Source organism: Taudactylus pleione, unplaced genomic scaffold (assembly GCF_031769625.1).
Source record: "Taudactylus pleione unplaced genomic scaffold, aTauple2 ptg000201l, whole genome shotgun sequence".
NCBI classification, from domain to species: Eukaryota; Metazoa; Chordata; class Amphibia; order Anura; family Myobatrachidae; genus Taudactylus; species Taudactylus pleione.
Genome location: NW_028284603.1, coordinates 6846766 through 6867194, shown reverse-complemented (window position 1 = coordinate 6867194; position 20429 = coordinate 6846766). Strand labels below are relative to the sequence as shown.

General features: G+C 39.9%; 1 protein-coding gene across 3 annotated transcripts in view; it reads left to right on the top strand.

Annotated features, from left to right (window-relative positions):
- The window catches only part of WDPCP (WD repeat containing planar cell polarity effector), a 373120-nt gene that overhangs the window by 308595 nt on the left and 44096 nt on the right, over positions 1-20429 (top strand). For all 3 annotated transcript variants that reach the window (XM_088477497.1, XM_088477498.1, XM_088477496.1), the window contains one exon: positions 4559-4694. In XM_088477497.1, coding sequence (XP_088333623.1) covers positions 4559-4694 — 136 coding nt within the window. The remainder of the gene's footprint in view (positions 1-4558; positions 4695-20429) is intronic.

Sequence of the window (20429 nt, the reverse complement as noted above, 5' to 3'; positions counted from 1 at the left end):
GCCACTGGATGGGGGGAAATGTAAATAAAGCAGCCCTCAGACCCCCAGTGGATACCCGCTGGCTGCAAAGAAGAGCAGCCACCTGGAAATGCAAAGCAGTGATGTTCCAATATATATCGCCTGTCAGTATTGAAAATAAATAAAATTGATGTCAATGTTATGTGTTTAAAAAATATATATCTTTTGTTTTTAAATAAAAACGTGTTGGATAAGTTTTAAATAGATGTTCTTGACTTTTTTCAATAAGAAAAAAAGACAATTTCTGAGCGGTTTTTGGAAAAAATATTAGCCAGTTAAGTGATTAAGCCACCTGCTTTGTTGGCACTGTATAGAAGTCAGTAAGATCGTTGAATTTATAGAAATTGCCACACCAGAGGTGTATATTGAGTGTTCACTCTCCTGGGTCTGTTTGTTTTTTATATTTGTTTTTAGGCAAATTTTGTTTCTCTGTTTATACAATTCTGCATATTAAAGTACAAGTTTAAGCCATGCACTTATTGAAATCTGCTCTGCTTTGTTTTTTTTTTCAATTAATGTCGTTTGTATACTTTAATTCTTTTGACTGTCTCCCCATGTCGTAAATGCAAAAAAAGGCAGCTGTATGTGTCTTGCCTCCATAGTTTATCCTGTTTTTCCAAAGAAAAGAATGATGCGCTTTGATTCACAGCTTTGCAAAACACAAATTGCGAGTATTTTTTTTTAATAAATGAGTAAGATTAAAATCATGTAAATGGGCAGTAGACCTAGTAATAATTATTTCTTTATCTTTTTTACCAAATGCATTCAGACTTGTTCATGTGTTACATTCTGCAATTATCAAAATCATTACAATGGGAGATGCATTGATTATTTCCGTAGGCTGCTGGAGTTAGATTTGCATCCTTTGTATTAGGCACACAACCCACTCACTTGGTCTGTTTTAATTGTCTTTCAACTTCCCTGTTACAATTTGATTACACATTTTTTGTGCAAGCCTCTTGTAATTATCTAATTCAGAGGAAATTATTTTAAAAGGTTTTTTTTATTTTTTTTTATGTAACGAATTATGATCGTGACAGCTTGTTGCTCACATGTTTAGTTTGTGTTTATCAAACAACAGGACTCCTAATATGCCAACTCAGGCTGCTTTGTTGACTATAAAATAAACTGTTGAAGCCTAGGGCGGATGGTAAAGCCAGTCGGGCAATGAATATACCTGTCCATGATGGCCCTCATTGTAAAACCATAGCAATGCCAGATTCAACCCAAGCAGGCAACCGCTAGATCAGTGGTTCCCAAACTTTTTCGAATCACGGCGCCCTAGAGTATCAGCATTTGTTTCACACTACTCTTGGGCCAAAAGTTTCTTATTAAGAAATTCAGTAGAAATTAAATAAAGTAACTTGTGCTTACAGAGTATATGTCACCCTTAGGATCAGTTATGTGGTGGTTGACAGGGCTGCGCTTCTTTTTGTCCACATATTTTTTGATTGGCGGACATTAGCACTGGTTTTCCTATCACACTGACTATAAATCATTTTACTTGGTACTGGACCACCAACCCGAGGCACCCCTGACTGTGCCCTGAGACACCTCAAGGTGCCGGAGCACCCAGTTTGGGAACCACTGAGCTACATCATTCAGATTTGCCCACACGGCTGCATGTTCGTGCTTGGTCAAATCTGGCAATCGAACTGGCAGATCAGCAAGTGGAAGGATACAAATATTTATTATTGATTAAAAAAAATGATAGAAAGTTCATGTTTTAATTTTGTGTTTCTCTTTTTGTGGATATATTTATTTCCTGCAATATAGGTTAAGCTATTGGAACACTAACCTTATTTGTGATGGTTATTTCAGTCCCATTCTCCTCTTCTGGCCCTTTGTCCTCATGATCCTCATACAGTAGCTGCATGAGGACTACACACTAAGCGCACACACCAATCACTATGCGCTTCCACATGCAGGTACGGTATAAGATGTACCCCAGTGACTGGCAGGAACGGCACTATATATGGCAGTGTGTGCTGTGGCCATAGAACAACCTATAAAGCATTCTATTCAATTCTCTATAGCATTGGCCTGGATACAATGGTCATTGTGTGCTTGTTGTAGTAGATGCCTCCACATAGACATCATGCTCCAACTCCCAGCTGCAGTAGTAACCACAGAGGTACCCTGAGATATTTTGTGTATGGGTTGATAAGAACATAAATAGTGTGGATCTCTAAAAGTGAATAACCGCTTTAATTAGAGTGAGATCTTCTAGCTCTGTACATGTTCTTTATGTTTCTTTTATTTTTTACTGCATTTTTCATAGAACTTCTATTTGTTCATTATTTAAAAACATCTTTATTATGTATGTGAATTATCGCACTGTGAAATTAAATGTGTACATGCATGTGAATACATGTGGCAACTTTTAATTTGGAAATCGTAAAACCATTGTCTTACATTTCTGATGAAAGAAAATGCAATGTGATGGCTATAGTTCATTAAATAAAACTATAAATAACTTTGAAAGACTTTAGCTTTCAATATTTACAGTTGAACAGCAAACAGTGACTCATAAAAGTAGTTGAAGTTGTCAGATTAATCAACACTAATTACGAAGATTTAGCGCTTTAAACATATCATTGAAATGTATCCACTTTGATGCTATAACTTTTCACAAACATCAAGAGGTGCAGCGATGTAACTTCAAAGAGACCCCGCTTATTCAGGGCAGGGTCTGCGTAATATACCTGTTGCCCAGGCACACTTACCTGGTTCCATCAGGATCATGTTATTGCCAAGAATGACATAATTTAGTAAGAATGCATCAAGGCAGACATTAGTTCAGCCTCAAAGCAAATGAGTAAGTTCCCCCTCCCTGGCAATCAGGTCTAATACCACCAATAATGCACTTGTACCTTGGCTCACCAGAACTCCTGGAATCAAACAATAGCAGGCGTTGAAAGAATCATTAATGTTCATTTTGAAATAGAAATTACTATACATAGAGTGAAATCATGCCCCAAAACTCGTTCTTTCAAAAAGAAAATCCCTCTCTTAGACCAAATTCCCCACTAGCCTTCCAGATTGTCAATCATTTGGCTCTGTTGTTCAAATCTGAAAGGGTAACCTAGTATCTAGTTCAGTGATTCCCAACCTCAGTCCCCAAGGCACACTAACAGTCCAGGTTTTAGTAATATCCATGCTTGAGCACAGATGGTTAAATCAAAATAACTGAGGTACTAATTAAGACATCTATGCTCAAGTATGGCTATCCTTAAAACCTGGACTGTTAGTGTGCCTTGAGCACCGTGGTTGGGAACTCCTGATCTAGTTCATTCCAGATCCCATGTGATTTATTTACATTTATTTAGCATAGTAAGCTGTGTTTAAATATCACTTGTATCTGTAACTTGGAGAATGTATTTTATGGACTACAGAAGACGTGTTCCTCTTTGGCCATTTGGAACATTTGGGGGTATGTGCATGCGTGCTGAAGTGTCAGACATAGGGCACTTAGCTTAGCTACATATGTTACTGTAAAACCATTCATCCTGCTACCCAAACAGCTAAGCCTCTGTCCAGTTGGACCACGTAATGACCATATAGGGCAGATCTGATGATTCTGCACTTTAGCCATCACCATCCTACACCTTAGATTGCACTAAGAATACAGGCATAAGTGCAAGCCAAATAGATATAGTCAATAATTATTTAGCTATCAAAATTCTGACTTTGATCGGAATGATCAATAGTCTTGGGGCCACCCAAGCTGCAACTCTGGGCTAATTTTGTGTAAATTGTCTAAACTGGCTACAAAATCACCATGTCAGCTTAAAATTATGGTTTTCTTAATGTAAATAAACATGATCGTTCTAGTATTTTTATTTTAAATGTAACTTTTATATATTATTATAATCTTCAAAAGGTTTGCACCACGTCACCTTTTCAAGTTCTCCTAAGTATGTCTTATAGACACACTGGTAAAATTATTTTGGATTTCCATACAGCTACCTTTTAGTGCACAGCAGCATTTTATTAGCTCTTGTTCCTTGGCTATAATTTATTTGTAGATTATTAATCATATCTGATTTTCCCAATTGGAAGTAGCAGAATTGTCATAGTGTGAAGGAGCAGCAGCCAATAGCATGGCAGGCTCTGTAGCTTTCTGCGTAGGGCCGTTATCACACCATAACAACATGATTACTTTTCCCCTGCTATCCTGTTGATCAAAAATTTCTCGACACTTCCTCCATGAAAATCCAACATGTTATGTTTATATGTTGTACATATTTATGTACAGGTGCATTTTATGTAATTGATATGGTCTGTTGGGTTACTTGATGAACTGGTTGAGATGCTTTACTTTGAAATACTTTTTTAATATATGTTTTGTAAATAGAGTCATGTGATAATCATCAGATAAGATGGCCTAATAAGGATATCAATTATGTCACCTTATTTATCAGTTATACAAGCAATATGATTTGTGAGGTATACATTTATGGGAAGGTATTATTTATTTGACTATTTTCTACTAACTGTTATTATAATTTACTTATTTTACCCTTACTTTTGTTTGCAGAATCATTGGTGCCAGTTGATAGACTGGAAGATGTGAATGAATCATTTGTTGACCTGTCATTGACTCCCCAAGGAGAAAGGTGGGGTTTAGAAAGATCCTCCTCTGCGGACTCTACACAGAGGATCCCAGGCAATAGGTGAGATCTACTGCAGAGCTATAATGGTCAACTGTCTTTAGTGTTTTTGTTTTTTGTGTTTAAAGCAATTTTTTCTTTATTGAAGCAAAAAAGTAGTTTTATCTACATTAAAAATAAGCAATAGAAAGTTTAGGTACATTATAGCAAGTCATGTACCAAGTGGTAAAGGGGTAATTACCAAACAAACAAAATATATTGGAATATGCATAGATCAAGGTCTGGTCTCAAATAGACTTAAAAATAAATTGGTGGGTCTTCTAAGTATATGCAAGTCTCATACCATAAAGTATTGCAAAATCAGTGATGTATGGCTTCTTTAGTGGAATGGGGGACAGTATTTATAAAACTTTCCCACATAGCAAAGACATTTTATGTGTGGGTTACCCTCAGAATAGAAGGTTCGTGACATTTAGTGCAAATAGAGCTATCCAAAATACCCATGAGGAATCCCCTACAATGGAAGATATAAGACTGGTGAAAAATATTAAGAAGCATTCAATATATTTGGCAGCAGGGAAAGTAGTCATAGAGTAAGACAATGTTTTAAGGAGGTCTTTTGTTGACAGAGAGGGAAAGTTCTCCAGCCATTGAGCAATACCTGTCAGAAGGGTTCTAGAGGGGGTCGTAAAAACTTGTAGCGAAGGGAAATGGCTTCCCTATATAGACTGTCGTTAATGTTTATTGATACTTTTTTTCACTTGTCAGTCTTGTTTTTTTTTTTTAAATTTAATATTGACACACTACACAATATAATTTCAAGGATTTATAGTGCCCTCTGTTTGTATGATCAACATGATTTGCTGTTAAAAATGGATAAATCTAAAAATGTCAGTGCAATGATATCGTATTGCACTTTTTCAATGCTATTAAATATGGGCAATGAACATTTTTATATATGTCTTAGGGTAGTAATATTTAAATAATATTCTGCCACCAACACTACAGCAAAAATTACATGCTTACTTTTGTATTTACATAAAGGGAACTAGGGAAGCCCTGTACAAAAAGACGTTGAGACATTGATCAGTTAGGGTAGCAAAGAGGGTTTTCCCAAAATGTAAAAAGTTTGGTGCTATAGATGGAAGTGTTTCATAATAGTCTAAAAACCAAATAAACATCTTGGGGTTGGAACTCACATCCGGACATTGGGTAATGAAGAGACTGTCATTTTGAATACTTTGGATTCAGCAGAAAAACAATTTTATGCTATTTTAATGTACGGAGTATCTATGCATGTTTTCATCTATTAAATATAGAAATTACTACAGTATGGGGGCAATTTAATTCAGCGCACTGGTAATAGCACCGGAAAGGAGTTCCTGGAGCTATTCAATTCAGCACGCTAAGTCTGACTAAAGCCACTTAAGTTGGAGAAAGCCAGTTAGCGCGACTAAAGCTGGGTATTTAGTCATGCTAACTGGCATGCTCCAAATAAAGTGCCGGTCGCGAGGATGTTAGCTCCGTACTGAGCCAGAAAGCAGCCTCACGGCCGACACTTTAATAGGATTTCTGCTCGCACCCTCAGGATGGTGAGAGAAGACATCCTTTAGATGGAAAAACAGTGCGGTCAATTGAATCGCTCCGGGAACTTTCCAGGGGGTTTCAACATTGCGATGGTTGGCCATGGACCTTTGTTTGGGTGTATTTCTGGTGCTGAATGTGATTACAGCAACAGAAGCATCGAATGAGAAGATGCGAAATCCACCCCCTCCCCCAAGAGCTTGAGGCTACTCTCTTAAAGGAGAGGGACCGTTTCATTGGGATGTTCAGATCCAGTTGAGATTTAATTACCACACTATATAGTGCCTTCCTGTGGTGTGTGTGCACATCTGTAATATATATCATATTTAATTTTACAAGTTTCAGAAATTTTGTTTGAAATTCAAATACACACTGCATAAAAATATTGTTTCAACAGCAACTGACCAGCATTTTTTGGGAGCACCATCATGCTCGGAAAAATACGTATTTACATCCTATATGCATAAAACACATAGCTATAGATGGTAACACATCTTCCCTTCATCAAGTAAACCATTCAGCCTCTTATTTTTGTGCTATTCCATGCACCTTCAGTCTCACTTTGGCACACCACTGAATTTACTTTGAAATTATACTAAAAAGGGAAAATAATGGATTGTTCTTAGTTTGCCTTATGTTGCTGGTATATCATTGTTCATCCATGTTTGATAACTTTGTTCTTCAATAAACTTTGATCATGGCAAGCAAGCATTCTACATGATAATATTGGTACTGGGTGGCACTGTTCTGTAGCATTCTTTAGATTATATTCATTTTATTTGAACAGTCAAACCATACAACAGCTCATACTCTGAACATGAGGAAAAACAACACTAGTGTTATTTTTGTGCCTTTTTCATAAAGGAAAAGTCTTACTGTATTTAAGTGTATTCTTCCTTAGCATTCTAGATGCCAGCATTACATTTATTGTCTTCCTTTGACAGATAAACACATAAAATATGCAGTCATTCATGAGTCAGCTGGTTATCACCTGCAGCTGCCTTCTCACATATGATTATCTCTTATCATATATCTGCATCTCGCTTAATAAAATAACTCCTTTATTACAACATTACTTAAGTGGAGTTGTCACAGTAAATGCACTTTGACACCAGATCTCAGAACCGACAACCAATTATTATGTTTAATTGACTTAGAATTGAAATTTAAATGACAGTCTACTTTTTTGAATGCCGGTTCAGTTGTCCTTTTTAGGTGACACTTGTGTGTTATTTATTATTCAGCGGGACATGACCCTTCTTATTTGTTAAAATATCTACAGATCATTATTTAACTCATATTTTGTTTATAAGAAATTATACATAATTGAATACAATACATATGTTATTTTTAGATCTCAAAGACCAGTAAATTGAAATACATGTTATGTTTCACTGCTACCCCATTTAAAACACTCAGAACCTTCTCCAAATTACAGCCACCACAATTTGCATTGGAGCCCCTATGTAAATTTGCATTTCATTGGCAATGTTCTCAGGCTCACCTGTCCACTTTCTAGATGTTATTGTTTAGTTACCACGTATTAAAAGCAGAAATCATAATTATTTATTGATTAACAGTTATTTATATAGCACCAAGGTATTCCATTGCGCTTTGAAGTTGGGAACAAAACAGTTGTAAAACAAGACTGGGTTATAACAGACCGAGAGTTAGCAGGGCCCTGATTGGTGGCGTATGTGGTATATTTACTACAGTGAGAGTTTTTAGAAGTGGCGATCAACCAATCAGATTCTACTTAACATTTACATAGTACCTTTTAGAAGATAATAGCTAGCATCTCACTGGTTGCTATGGGCAACATCTCCACTTCTAAAAACTCTCTTTAGTAAATATACCCCTTACAGTCTGTCGGTAAATAGGAATTTGATACAGGATGATAAGCACTACATAATGCATATAGGTCCAGCCAGATTGCAGAGGTTCTTGGTGGGCTACATGATCCAGTCACACAGGAATGTTGGCCTGGGGTCAGTGTGAGTGTAGTTAGAGAACATATGTATAGTTGTGTGTGGACTGTATAAAGGGGAGCTAGTTGGGTAGAATAGTGGGGATGTAGTCGGCATCCTGGCGTGCGGGAGGTCAAAGGTCTGAATACTGGCGCCAAAATCCCGACAGGTCGGGATCCCGGCACCAGTATCCCGACCGCCGGCATCACGAAGGTAAGTATCCGGGGTATTACACAAAATATATTATGACTCCTGCACTACACAACAGTGAAGGTGCTACTTGATACCAATGTGGTCCCCACCACATGATTTTTTTTTTTTTTAAAGCATTTTATTAATTTTTCAATAGTACAAAACAGAATGTATTGACATTGGGACCATACAATTAGTCATCAACAGGTAAACAATGCAAGAATAATACAGCGTACAAACATAAGGATGACTCAAGAAGCAGATAAACAGCAAAAGTACTCCACATGGCACATTTATGTATCAGTAAAAAAAAGTCTTCGTGGTCCATAAGGCAGAAGTCACAACAAGAAGAAAATACTATGGTGATCCTGTAGTAGCATGGGCTGAAGCATAACACAGGATTATGATATGGGGAAGCAATACTGTATATGTGAGACACAAGTTTTAATGACCCGTATAACACAAACCAATACCAGCAGCACCATCAAAAAATAATACAAAAAAACATAGAAAGATGTAGGCAATAAAGGGGGAAAAGGGTGGGGAAGAGAGGAGACAAGACAAAGGGTCTTCGCTTAAAGCGTATGTTTTCCATTAACTAGATGTCTAATGTAATAAGGTCCTTAAAAAGAGGAAAAAAAAATGTACTGCAAACTGAAGCATAAATAATCATGAGACCTGTCTGAGAAGGTACCAAGTAGTGGAGTCAAACATCTTCTGGATCTGTTGTTGAACAGTAGGGTCTAACTTAACAATATATGTTTTCCCACTTTTTATAGAAACGATTCGCCCCCATCTCAATCTCCGGCAATGCGGCCTGGCGATCATAATAGATCAGTTTTAGAACTACAGCCTTAACCTCCGCAAGTAAAGGAGGTTTTTTTTTAACCAATGCATCAAAATCATCTTATGAGCCACCGTTAAAATAACAGAGATTGCCGGAACTATATGTTTAAAATTAGAACCCAAGTTCCAATGTGAAAAGTTTAGAAACAGACAGGGAATAGGAAGTTTGATCAGATTGATTAAAAATACTTGGTTTATAAATGGTACTACCTTATCCCAAAAACTCCTTATTTTGCGCATTCCCAGAAATTGTGGAGAATGAAGCATCCATCGCACCACATTTTGAACAGTAACCAGATTCACCCGGGACCATGTGTTTTCTCTGTGCTTGCAAGACATATGCTCTATGAAGGACTTTTAGGTGAACCTCCTGTAGATCCATTGAGTGTAAGTATTTCAAAGAAGTGGAACAATGCTGTACCAACACCTCCAGAAGACAAAACAGACTATATATTATCAGAGTCACCATTTGTGGCAACAGGCAAAGCGGGGGGTCTCGTTTGAGCAAAGTGCCTAATTTGTAGATACATAAAGAAGCACTTATGAGGAATGCCAAAGGTTTCCCGCAAATAGTCAAATGTGCGGATAGAATCTCCAGGGTCAAAGATATCCCGAATGGCAGCGATGCCAAGCTGTTTCCAGGTCACAAACACACCACTATCCAAACCAGGAGAGAAACAAGGATTACCCCAGAAGGTGGTATAAAGGGAACTAGTGCGGTTTCGTTCATGTTTCTTATTGATAGTGCACCACGCCTTGTAAGTATGTGAGAACAGTAAATTGGAAACTATTGTGCAAGGAATCCGTTTCCACCACATGAAATTTTAAACAAAGAAAAAATACAATGTTTCAAGCGCTACTTTCTCTGAGGTACATATACACTACTCCGAAATGTATAGATACTGTTTATTAAGTAGAGCTCAGTTTACAGCACAAAGTTCCAGAAGTCCTTCTTTCAATTAACCCTCAAAGAAAAGAGAGAATATAGTGTCGGAAGGATATACATAGGTATAAAAGAATTGTCCTCCTCCTACTTAAATCTAGGATTATGGTGTCAGTCTCCCCTTGAATTCCCTTTATTATGTTTCCTTCTCCACCCGAAAAACACGGATTCTATTCAAGCCACCAGTTCCACCGGTGGATGTTACAGTGCCCAGAGCTTATCCTAGAGGTTTCGAAACCATTATTGTTTTGAGCGGAGAAACGCATATGGGCTTCTCCTTTCTCAAGTTGGTTCCCTGGGGAAAAAGTCTGGATGCTCCTCTGACTGTAATTACACCAGAAGTCACCCCTGATACCTCCAGTATAAGCGCTGGGCACTGTAAGGTCCACCGGCAGAACTGATGGCTTGACTAGAATTCATGTTTTTCGGGTGGAGAAGGAAATATCCATAAAAGGAATTCAAGGGGAGACCGACTCCATAATCTTAGATGTAAGTAGGAGATGACCAATTCTTCTATACCTACTTATATCCTTCCGACACTATCTTCTCTCTTTCTTTGAGGGATAATGAAAGAGGTTCTTCTAAGAAGAGGGACTTCTGGAACTTTGTGCTGTAGACTGAACTCTACTTAATATACCTATACACTTTGGTGTAGTGTATATGTACCTCAGGGAAAGTAGCGCTAGGGTTATGCATTAGGGGAAGGGTTAGGCACCGGGTAAAGAGTGTTAGGATTAGAGTGCGGGTAGGTTAGGTTTAGGCACTAGGGGGGAGGATAGGGTTAGGCACCGGGGAGGGAGGGTTAGGGAAAGGGTTACAAAAACACTTACCTGTCTTCCCTGTGGGTGTTGGGATTCTGGTTGTCGGGATGCCGCCGTCGGTATTCTGACCAGCGGCGTCCCGACAGCCAGAATTTCATACGCAACCCGAATAGTGTATGGAGGTTATGTGAATGTTCTGGAATTTTATAAGATTGTCCGAATAGATGAGTTTTCAGGGAAAGCTTGAAAGTTTGGAGACTAGAATTAGGTCTTGTTTTGCGACAGAGGGTAGGATGCAGCCCAAAAAAAGTCCAGTAAATCTGAATGGGAGCAGGTAATGTATGTGAATGAGAAATGCAGATCTTGCATGGTATGTTAGCCATGCTTGCCGACATTTGGCTCCCTCCTTCTGGGAGGGAGCTGTCAGGCTTACAGGGCTGGGGGCGTGACGCGGCCAAAGGGGCGGAGCACGGCACATGACGCAGCATTGGGGGCGGAGCATGGGGGTGTGACAGCGCGATTGCGTCATTGTGGCTCCGCCCTCTCTTCACAATGCCGTGATTAATGGCATTGTGCAGCGGGGGCGGAGCCACGATGACGCGATTCAGTGCGAATTGCGTCACTGGCCCCCCTGCTGCCGGGGTTTGTACCTAAAGGTGTGGGGGGGTGCGGGCACATAGCCGGGGGCCGGGAGGATTGCCTGCCTTCCCGGGAGGTCGGGAGCGGCACCCGATTTTCGGGGGGCTCCCGACCAAATCGGGAGGGTAGGCAAGTATGATGTTAGCATAAGTATTTTATATTATATTCAATAAGATACAGGCAGCCAATGGGCAGAGCAGCTATAGCAGAATGTTTTGCGAGGAAAATCAGTCTAGAGGCTGCATTCAAAATAGATTGTAGGACTGTATGGGGGGAATTCAATTAGACACGAAAAGCGAAAACTTAACGTTGGAGAAGTTTTTGCACACTTTGCATGTTTTGGTGCGATATTTTTGCATCTTTAGTCTATATGGTCTCCTGATTTTCACTATCAAATTACAAAAGGTGCGAAAACGCATTCGCACGAAAACTGTTCATGGAGCAACCAGCGAAAAGTACAGATGAATATGGGGACATATGTCTGTACCTCTTAAAATAAGTAACTGAAATAGGAAATCAATTTAGAATTGTATTAGTGGCCCTAATAAAAAGTATTTGGGGTTCTTAAATTGTGTCAAATGGCTATTTCATGCATATTTGCATACGTGTGGAAAAATGCTAAAAAGCTATTTTTTTGGACAAAAAGCTGCAGTTAAATTAGGGGTAAATTAATATGGGTACAAGTATATTTTTCAGTCAAAAAAGTGCACTGTTAAAACATGTTAAAAATACACCTGGTGCAGCAATCTGCAATGTTTAAAACACATGTCCCATCCATACAGCCCCCCAAAATACCTGACCCACTACTTTAAATCTATTTTTTAGTTGCAAGTGGGTGGAGGTCCCTGCTCAGAAGAGATCATAGGGCCTGATTCAGAGCCAGACGCAATTAGCGCTCGCTCGTCCAGAAAATAGGGGTGGCTATTCAAATGAACCGTTCGCTCTTTGCGGTCTGTTCACGCCTCTAGGTCTGAACGAGTGAACAAAACTTGCGGTCGTTTTTTGGGAAACTACGCCCCCTGGCCGCTCGCATCCTACGTCATGTCCGCTATTTATTAGATTAATCGAGTACATCGACCAGGGTATGAGCTGCTCGCTATTCTTGTGGTTGGTTTTTGCTACCACAATTTTGCGAGCAGTTCTGGCTATAAAATAACCCAGTGACGTGGTCAATGACGCTGCTGTTTTAATTATGCACACCCATAAAACGCCCGTTTTGACCTTTAAGCACGCCTGCGTTCGGATCTCTACTCCCCGTTTTCAAGCACATTCCCCTGTTACCACCCACATACGCCTCTTTCTGTCACTCAAATTATCAGGCATTCGCTATTTTGCGAGCACATGAATTTCGACCGCACTGACTGGTTCGCGCATGCGTATAACGATCCGTACGCATGCGCAGTTGGGCAAACATCGCTCGGAGCGAACGAGCGGCCGCTTACGAGCGGCTCTGAATCAGGCCCATAGTCTAGGGTTTTGGTGGTATTACTGTGAAGAGATGGAGGACAGAGGGGGAGAGTTAAGGAGGGCTTTTATGAACAGGCATGTTTTCAGTTCACACTTGAATCCACACAGGCTGGTAGAAGTCTAATAGGGCATAAGAGTGAGTTTCAAAGGAGAAGCTGTAGGTGGGAGAAGCAACTGAGTGTTTTGAAAATGAGAGTGAGGAGTTTAAACTGGATTCTATAGGATGGAGGAGACGGGAGAGAAAAGGATGAATCAGAGCGATGAAATAGGAATTTGGGACCAGCAGCAGTATTGAGGAAAGTTTTAGGAAGGGAAGGCAGAACATAGGAAGACCAGAGAGTAAGTGGTTGCTGTTTTCCAGGCAGGAGATGACAAAGGCATGAATAAGAGATTACGCCTTTAGGTCGAAGAAGGGTCTGATCCTAAAGATGCTTTGGAAATGAAAGTGGCAAGATTTAGAGATTGCATGAATTTAGACGTGAAAGAGAGGACACCCAGGCAGCGGACTTGAGAGACAGGAAAGAGAATTGTATTATTATCAACAGGAAAAGTGGGTAGGGAAAGGGAATGGGACCCTTGATGAGGAAAGACAATAAGATCAGTCTTAGACATGTTTAGTTTAATATAGCACTGGGACAGCCAGGAAGAGATACAGTCGGAGATGTGAAGGAGGGTGGAGGTGGATGGGTCAAGGATGGAGAAGTAAATGTGTGTATCATCGAAAGGAAAGAACAGTTAGAATACTTGGAGTACATCCATAAGTGGGCAATGTCACTAAACCGAAGAGAATGCAGAGTTAATACTTGTCTGGCAATAACTAAAGCAACTCAAATATAAAAAAAAGTCCATGTTCATGACCAATATTTAAAAGAACATATTATGAGGCAGAAGGGTCACCCACACAGGGCCGTAACTAGGGTGGTGCGACTTGTGCCATGGCACAGGGTACCGCGGGGCAGGGGGCACTGTTTGGGCCTCTCAATTTTCCTTTTATTATCATTCTCACTTGTAGATTCCTCTTCTTTTATCCCCAGCATCTCCTGGCCTCCCCTATCTCTTCCCTGGCCCTTTTTCAGGTCTACTGTAGATTATGTCCCTATTTAAAAAATGGGGGGGGGGTACTAATGCTCTCTCTAGTACAGGGCACCAAAAAGTCTAGTTATGGCTCTGCACCCACACATGAATTAGTGTTTTTAATACATCAAGTATTAATGTTCTGTGGCTTTTAAAATGGTTTATGGGCCAGTAAACATCATTACTAGGGAAGCCAATCTTGCCTCATTTTTGTAATTGCGGGATTCGGAATTGAAAAAATCTCAATCCCGGGATTCCCAGGATAGAAGCACATGCTCAAAAAGAAGACTGCCAGCAGAGAGACCCAGGATAATGTGTCCGTTTACCCCTCACACAACTTTCCCCACTTACACACCTTATCCCTCACACAGCTCTTCCCTCTTACACAATTTATCCCTCACACAGCTCTTCCCTCTGACACAGTTTATCCCTCACACCGCTCTTCCCTCGTACACAATTTATCCCTCACACAGCTCTTCCCTCTGACACAGTTTATCCCTCACACAGCTCTTCCCTCTGACACAGTTTATCCCTCAAACAGCTCTTCCCCCTGACACAGTTTATCCCTCACACAGCTCTTCCCTCTGACACAGTTTATCCCTCACACAGCTCTTCCCTCTGACACAGTTTATCCCTCACACAGCTCTTCCCTCTGACACAATTTATCCCTCACACAGCTCTTCCCTCTGACCCAGTTTATCCCTCACACAGCTCTTCCCCCTGACACAGTCTATCCCTCACACAGCTCTTCTCCCTGACACAGTTTATCCCTCACACAGCTCTTCCCTCTGACACAGTTTATCCCTCACACAGCTCTTCCCTCTGACACAGTTTATCCCTCACACAGCTCTTCCCGCTGACACACCATATCCCTCACACAGCTCTTCCCTCTGACACAGTTTATCCCTCACACTGACACAGTTTATCCCTCACACAGCTCTTCCCCCTTACAGTTTATCCATCAAACGGCTCTTCCTGCTGAAACAGTTTAGCCCTCACACAGCTTTCCCACTTTACAGATGTCTCCCCACTCACACAGTTTATCCCTAACACAGTTTATCTACACTCATACAGTTCTCCCCCCCTCATTTGGCTCCCCCACCCCCTTCCAGCTCATACCTCTCTTGTGCTCCTCCTGCCATCCTGCTAGTACTCTCCACCACTTGTCCTCTAGGTGCCCTTAATCTGGATCTGACTTTGTTGGTGCTGTCAAAGGTGGTCCTCCTTGCAAGATTCCACCTCACAGAGCCATGCTGTGCACACTGTAACCTCAGTAGTGTGAGCAGCAGTTGCTGGGCCAGTCACAGTCCTGTCTGGTGGAAGCCCCGGCAGAGAGAAGCAGACATCTGTCCCTCACCGCCACACCTTCCACCTGACACATTTTTTGTTTTTATTTAACCAATCCCGAAAGTCCCGGGATTGCTGCCTCCAATTCTGAGATTAAAATCCCAGAATCTTTTATGCAAAATTTGAGATCCTGTGGATTATTAGTCGTACATTACACTGAACGATGTGTAAGCGGAAATCATGATGTAGAGCGATCAAACAAGAGTACATGACACACGTTCTCATCCATGATTGCTTTGGCCGACGTTGTTATTTCCAAAATACAGGTTAATTGAATCATTTGCAATTTTCAAATTAAAATATCTGGATAGAGAGGCTTTACAGTATAATTGTGATTGCAAGTATCTACCTGCATTTGTTGTGCAAAGTTATAAATTCATACAATCCTGTGTCAGGAATTTTATTTTAGTTCTCATTTGTAGTTCTTAATATTTCTGTATAAAAGCTGATACATGAAGGAGCCTGTTCAGAGCTACCATATTCATATGATTGGCACTGATATTATACTAAGTATACAGATATGTACTTACTCTGCTTTGCTCTCAGCACGACACATATTCACTAGAGTGGCGCCAGATCTTGCCAGATTATATTTTCATACTGCCATAACAAATGTATTATAATAACATAGCACTATCAATTGCACAAAATGTGCACAAATATTTGCATAAAAGTAGCATAATATTAGCCAAAAGTAGCATCATATCCGTGAAAAAGTAGCAAAGAGCTTGAAGACTTGGCAACATTGCTGTCTATACAGAAGACTGACACTGTGGCTAAAAGTGAAAACTTATTTTGTCATAGTGTACATTGTTGTTTGTCATGCATGTCATAGATCACTGTATTATAATGCATTATCATAATGTACTAGCGACCTCCCCAGCTATGCACAGGAGCAATTTCATCTCAACCACAGCCCCCTGCATCCAATAACAACCTACACCATGTTACCACAGTCCCTGCATCTCACCACAGCCCCCTGCATCTAATAACAACCTATGCCATGTTGCCACAGTCCCTGCTTCTCACCACAGTTTCCTTCTTCTTACTCCTGCCCCCTGCATATCACAACAGCCTCCTGCTTCTCACTACTGTCCCCTGCATTTCACCTTAGCCCCTTGCATTTCACCACAGCCCCTTGCATCTCACCACAGGCTCCTGCTTCTTACCACAGCCCCTTGCATTTCACCACAGCCCCTTATATCTCACCACAGGCTCCTGCTTCTTATCACAGAGCCTTGCATTTCACCGCAGCCCCTTGCATCTCACCACAGGCTCCTGCTTCTTACCACAGCCCTCTGCATCACTCCACAGACCTCTGCATCTCACAACTTTCCCCTGCATCTAGACAGTGTCACCACATTCCCCACTGCTGCTGCCCTGCAGCTGGCTGGGGCCCAGCCACTGGGATGTGTCCAAATCTTGCCATCTAGAAGAATAAGGGAAGTGGCATTGGTCATTGGCATAGCCTTATGTGTTATTTTGTGTTCAGGCTTTCCAAGTTGCGTACAATTTTGATAAATTATTATCTATCAGGTCCATTCTTACGTCTGCTCTCTGCAACTTAGTTTAGTTGTAGAACAGCAGATCCCCTCTCCAACTGTTTTTTTGATGACAGGAGCGATTTGATATGGCCAGCCACTTTTATCCTGGGAGGGGGTTTATTCAGCCAGCCTAATCTGTGTTGCCAGAAGGAGCATTGCCAAGTATTAGATGTAGACTATTGCATGTTACATACAGTTATTTTACAGCAATCATTAAAACCTAAGAATATATGTACTCATGATTAGGTTTTTAAAATAAATAAGCTGTTTAACACAGAATAACTCTATTTTATCAGTGACAGTGTCTGCATTTGAATCTCTTGATAGACTACATGTGACATACCACAACAGCAACTAACAATCAAATATATCAATATAAGTAAATAAATACCAGTCTGTGTTACCTCACAGAAGGCAGTCTGATGGGCTGGGTCTCACAGTTGAGTTGGAGTCAGAGGATGGGGGCTGCATCAGAAACCGCAGACCAGGACAGGAACAAGGAATAGATGGACTAAAGTTTGAACTAAAATTGTACACCGAACTTCATTCAACCAATGACCTGCAATAAAGGTATTATGAATGCAGGTTAAGGTTCTTTTAAGGTTATTTTAAGGGTTGTGCTAATTCCGGTTTCTATTATAGCACTGGCGGTTTTTTATTGTATAATACTGAAGCAAATATGCAAAAGATTATGTCATAAATATTTATAATTAATAACAGATTAACAAACCAACCACAAAGTATAATCTGTTTGCCATATCTGCTCAAGACACTACAATTAAAACCTTGTTTGCATGAATAAATACTGCATGCAAGATGTAATTTTATTTAAAGTTATATGTATTTAGCAATCTTCAATAATAAGCTTTACATATAAAATAAAACAGTGTATTAAACATGATCTATTAAATGATCAAATACAACCAATACAGCCCAATATCTGTTTTATGTGTGTTTGTAAATACATACATATGTGAGTGAGGTGATGTGCATCCTTCTTGCCTCAAGGAATCTATTGTAATATATATATATATATATATAACAACTTGCAATATTAAAATAGGCACCTGTAAGCATGTAAATAGTATCTTTATAGTTGTGTATAATTTATAAATATGTTTAGTGTGCAACTGTAATGTAATTTATATGCAGGGGTTTAACAGTGGGATAATTTATTCAGAGGACTGTGGACTATTGCAGTATCCCTGGCACTGAAGGGGTGCCATTGACAGTTTGTAGAGGGACAGTTGGAGCTGGCGGTTGAGCAGTTCTCCCTGAGTTGTTGACGGCTTCTAATTGTGCATACACACGGTCAGATTTTTATTCAGATCTGAATGACAATGACTTAAAAAATCGTTAAATCGTTCATCTGACAGATCTGATAAATCTGACCGTGTGTATGCTCCATTACCTGAGCAGAGGATGGCGTGCCATGGTGTTGGAGAGCTGGAAACCAGTGATTGCTAGGAGGGACGCTGAAGTGAACGCTGCTAGACATTAGGGGGAGGAACTGGAGAGTGAGTGCTGCCTATAACTTGGCTTTGTGGAGGAGAAACTTGAGTGTCAGCCAACCAGAGGGTCTGAGGCCCATCCCCAGGAGGAGTCTAGTCAGCGCTACTGTGCATGTGGAAGAGACAGAGATAAGTCTAAAATGAGTCCTGCTGACAGGTCTCTTTATTACAGTAATACTATCTTTACATACTGCATGAGTACAGGACAGCAGTTCAGCAGTACATAGACTAACATTGCATTGAAGCAGATAGGTGGTACTGTTTGTTGTACTGAGTGCATTAGATTAAGGACTACATGGGAAGTAAAGTACAACTACATTCTTTCAAGCCACCAATACCTCAGAATATTTTAGTGAGAGCTATTTGACAACGCAACAGATTTTTATATTGAGTAATTAGACATACTAACATCCAGCACCGGCTCAGCATTATAATTCTGGCCCTCAGACACTATAGACTCCTGCCTATTGTATTTATTTTCAGGCACAATTGCTAGCCCTGCACCAAGGAGTATCAGGAATAACTCTACAGGCTGGTGCATATCACTACTAAAGCCCATTGGATGAGAAGAGACTAATTTTAGGAATTCCCTATAAACCTGGATTTTACTACTTAAATGCATACTACTCTACTAATATGTGCACCAACAAGCATGGCCATTCACATTGACTAATAAGTGGAATTTAGGAACAGCATTTGAGAGGATTAATCTCTTTAAAGCTTTAAAGAAAACATGTTATTGTTTGTTTGTATGTAATTTGTATAGAATAATATTGTGATGATTTCATTCATGTGGGAATGTTATTCTGAATATGTCAGGTCTAATGCATTGCTCATTAACCAAAGTCATCTTCAGCAGAACAGAGAGTTGCAGTAAAATAAACTATGTAACCTATTCGTGTGTAATCCTGAGTATGAACATAGATGTTAAATTGAAGTGAATTATTGCTGCCGCATATTTATAAGTGTCATTGGTGGGTTAAAAAAATTTATACTAAGGTATAACTTGACACATAACCAATACTTAGCAGCTCCCAAGTCCTTAGGTGTTCCCAAGTCCACTCCAGGTATAGCATAATGAGATACAAGACTTGGGTGGAGGCACTAAAGGGAAAGAAATATAGAAAGGTTTATAGTAGCAAGTAAGGGAAAGAGAATACCTGCTACATATATATATATATATATATATATATATTATAGTTACTGTTGGGGTGCTTCAATCTTACTATACTTGATAAATCAGAAATGAATACATGAATAATTTCACAAGAAGGTAGTTTTCTCCAAAGGCTTAAAGGTTCCAATCTCGTTCTTTTAAAGAGGCAGTGACATGCCTGTTCCTGTTCGTTTCCAAAAATGGCCAGATTAGTCCATAATATGCAAATGAGCTTGTCTTAAATCCTCCTCGAGGCTCTATGGGAGATACCCTTGTACCAAAAGACACCCGGAAAAGAGGCCCAAAGCCAACATTAATAACTTAAAATATTTTAAAAAATATTTATTTATTAAAATATAACAAGTTTGCAGACGGACAATGCTTCTTACATAGATTTCAACGATAATAGGCAACCACTTAGTGGGGATTTTACACCTTCCAATGAAGGGAAATGCTCCAACACAGTATCCACCTTCTGCTTAAAACCCTACGCGTTTTGTCTCAATCTGAGACTTCTTTAGGGGTAATTCTCAAAATGGATGTGTACAGAAATGACATTCGTAGATTATATCTGACCGTATATTAGAAGATCCTCTGAATCAGACAGTATGATACTGATTCGTATGTCTTGCACCTCTCAGTCCATCTGCTACACCCACTCTTCTAAATATATATATATATATATAAGCTCGAGAGTGCGGGCACTCCTGTAACTAACAAGTACTTGCCGTGGTGCACACACAGTGGAGATAAACAGCGGGTCAAAT